This window comes from Trypanosoma equiperdum, assembly GCF_001457755.1.
Source record: "Trypanosoma equiperdum strain OVI genome assembly, contig: ctg_1356, whole genome shotgun sequence".
Taxonomy (NCBI): Eukaryota; Euglenozoa; class Kinetoplastea; order Trypanosomatida; family Trypanosomatidae; genus Trypanosoma; species Trypanosoma equiperdum.
In genome coordinates, this window is record NW_027123345.1 from 150 (window position 1) to 1612 (window position 1463).

Sequence of the window (1463 nt, forward strand, 5' to 3'; positions counted from 1 at the left end):
GGGAAAAAAAACACAGTGTAAAGAAAGAAAATAGTATTGCAGTAGTTATGAACTGTATCGAGTCAAAGTGTGCAGCTCACCACGACCACTTCGGGCCGGATATCGTAAAGGGTGATGCAGCGCGCATGCAAAATGCCACTCATCACAGCAACACCGAGGCGCCCACATCGGTGAGGACGGTTGAAACTCACGGATGCAGAAGATGGTTGGAGCGCTTGCCAACAAGTGGCGAGCATCCACTTCGTCGTTACGCCAATGTTTCCAGGGATGATGATGCCGCCCGCAACAGCTGCCCGTCGCTATCGCCCATTCGGCTACCGCATTGCCCAGGAGTTCCTCCAGACCAGATGTGTGAGCGTCATGCAGGCAGTTTAAGTGTTGTCCCCTCGCCTTCATATGAATTGCGGCGGTCTTCTGTTGGAAAGATGACGGTACGGAAGCCCTCACCACCTGCCCATATCCCATCGTCTTTGCTTACATTCCGCGAGCGTCCCCACCGCATTGACCCCGATGAAGAAGCCATGATGGAGTTCTTTTCCATTAGTGAACCACCGCTGTGGGGATTCTCAGCTCCAACAAGTGGACAAAATCCCCTTGAGGATTGTGTGGAAGCATCGTGCCGCGCTGGTGAAGATGAGGGACACTGTTCTAAAAGCAGTAGTGGCGATTCTGTCATTGATGTGGAGGCCGCTTTGGCTTTTCAGCGGAACGGAGCGCGTCGCTCACGACAGGCGGGTCCGGGATATGAACGCCCATTGAGCCCTGCAGTTCCAAAGGAGTCGTATCTCTTCTGTTAAATGACTTGGATTGAGTACCATGCGTCTGTTCGTTTAAGTGCTATGCGATTTCTACGAAATATGAGGAATGAATAATAAAAGGAAGGTGGAGGCGCCAGAGGGAAAGGAACCGAAGAAATGAGATACGCTGCTCCTTTTAACCTCAAGTTTTGTTTACTATTATTATTATTATTATTACTGTCGTGGCCTACTTCTGTAAGCTTGGGATACGCAAAGATGAAGGAAAAGAGAGAGAGAGAGGAAGAATGGAGTAGAAGAGACGAGAAGTGTACAGTAGAAAGCAATACAGTGAAGGCTAAGTGATGCTACGGCAGTAGTAAAAGAGGAGCAAACAAGCAAAATAACAGAAAGGAATGAAAAATAATAAAAAAGTAAACAAACAAACAACTGGTGTGATCATGATGTATGGTGAAAAACCAAAACCAAAAACAAACAAAAAGCAAAATGAATGAATAGAGTAAAACACAAACACACGCATGCGCACGCGTATATATATATATATATAAGTGTATACATAAATATGTTTATGAGATTTTAGGATGAAACAGGACAAACCAAAGGAGGGGGAAACAAATCAAGTTAAATCAGCAGGAAAGAAAAAACGAACATGCTCCACCACTCCGATGGTGAGAATTTTTTTTCTCTTTCCCAACTTCCATCTCTTTT

The 1463-nt window shown here is 45.6% G+C and overlaps 1 protein-coding gene across 1 annotated transcript; it reads left to right on the forward strand.

The window, feature by feature from the left end:
• Positions 1-47: 47 nt before the first annotated feature.
• Positions 48-797, forward strand: TEOVI_000812100 (uncharacterized protein; the record flags this gene model as incomplete). The annotated part of the gene is made up of 1 exon (XM_067221198.1): positions 48-797. One exon carries the CDS (start codon positions 48-50, stop codon positions 795-797), a length of 750 nt encoding a protein of 249 aa, XP_067077299.1.
• Positions 798-1463: the final 666 nt, after the last annotated feature.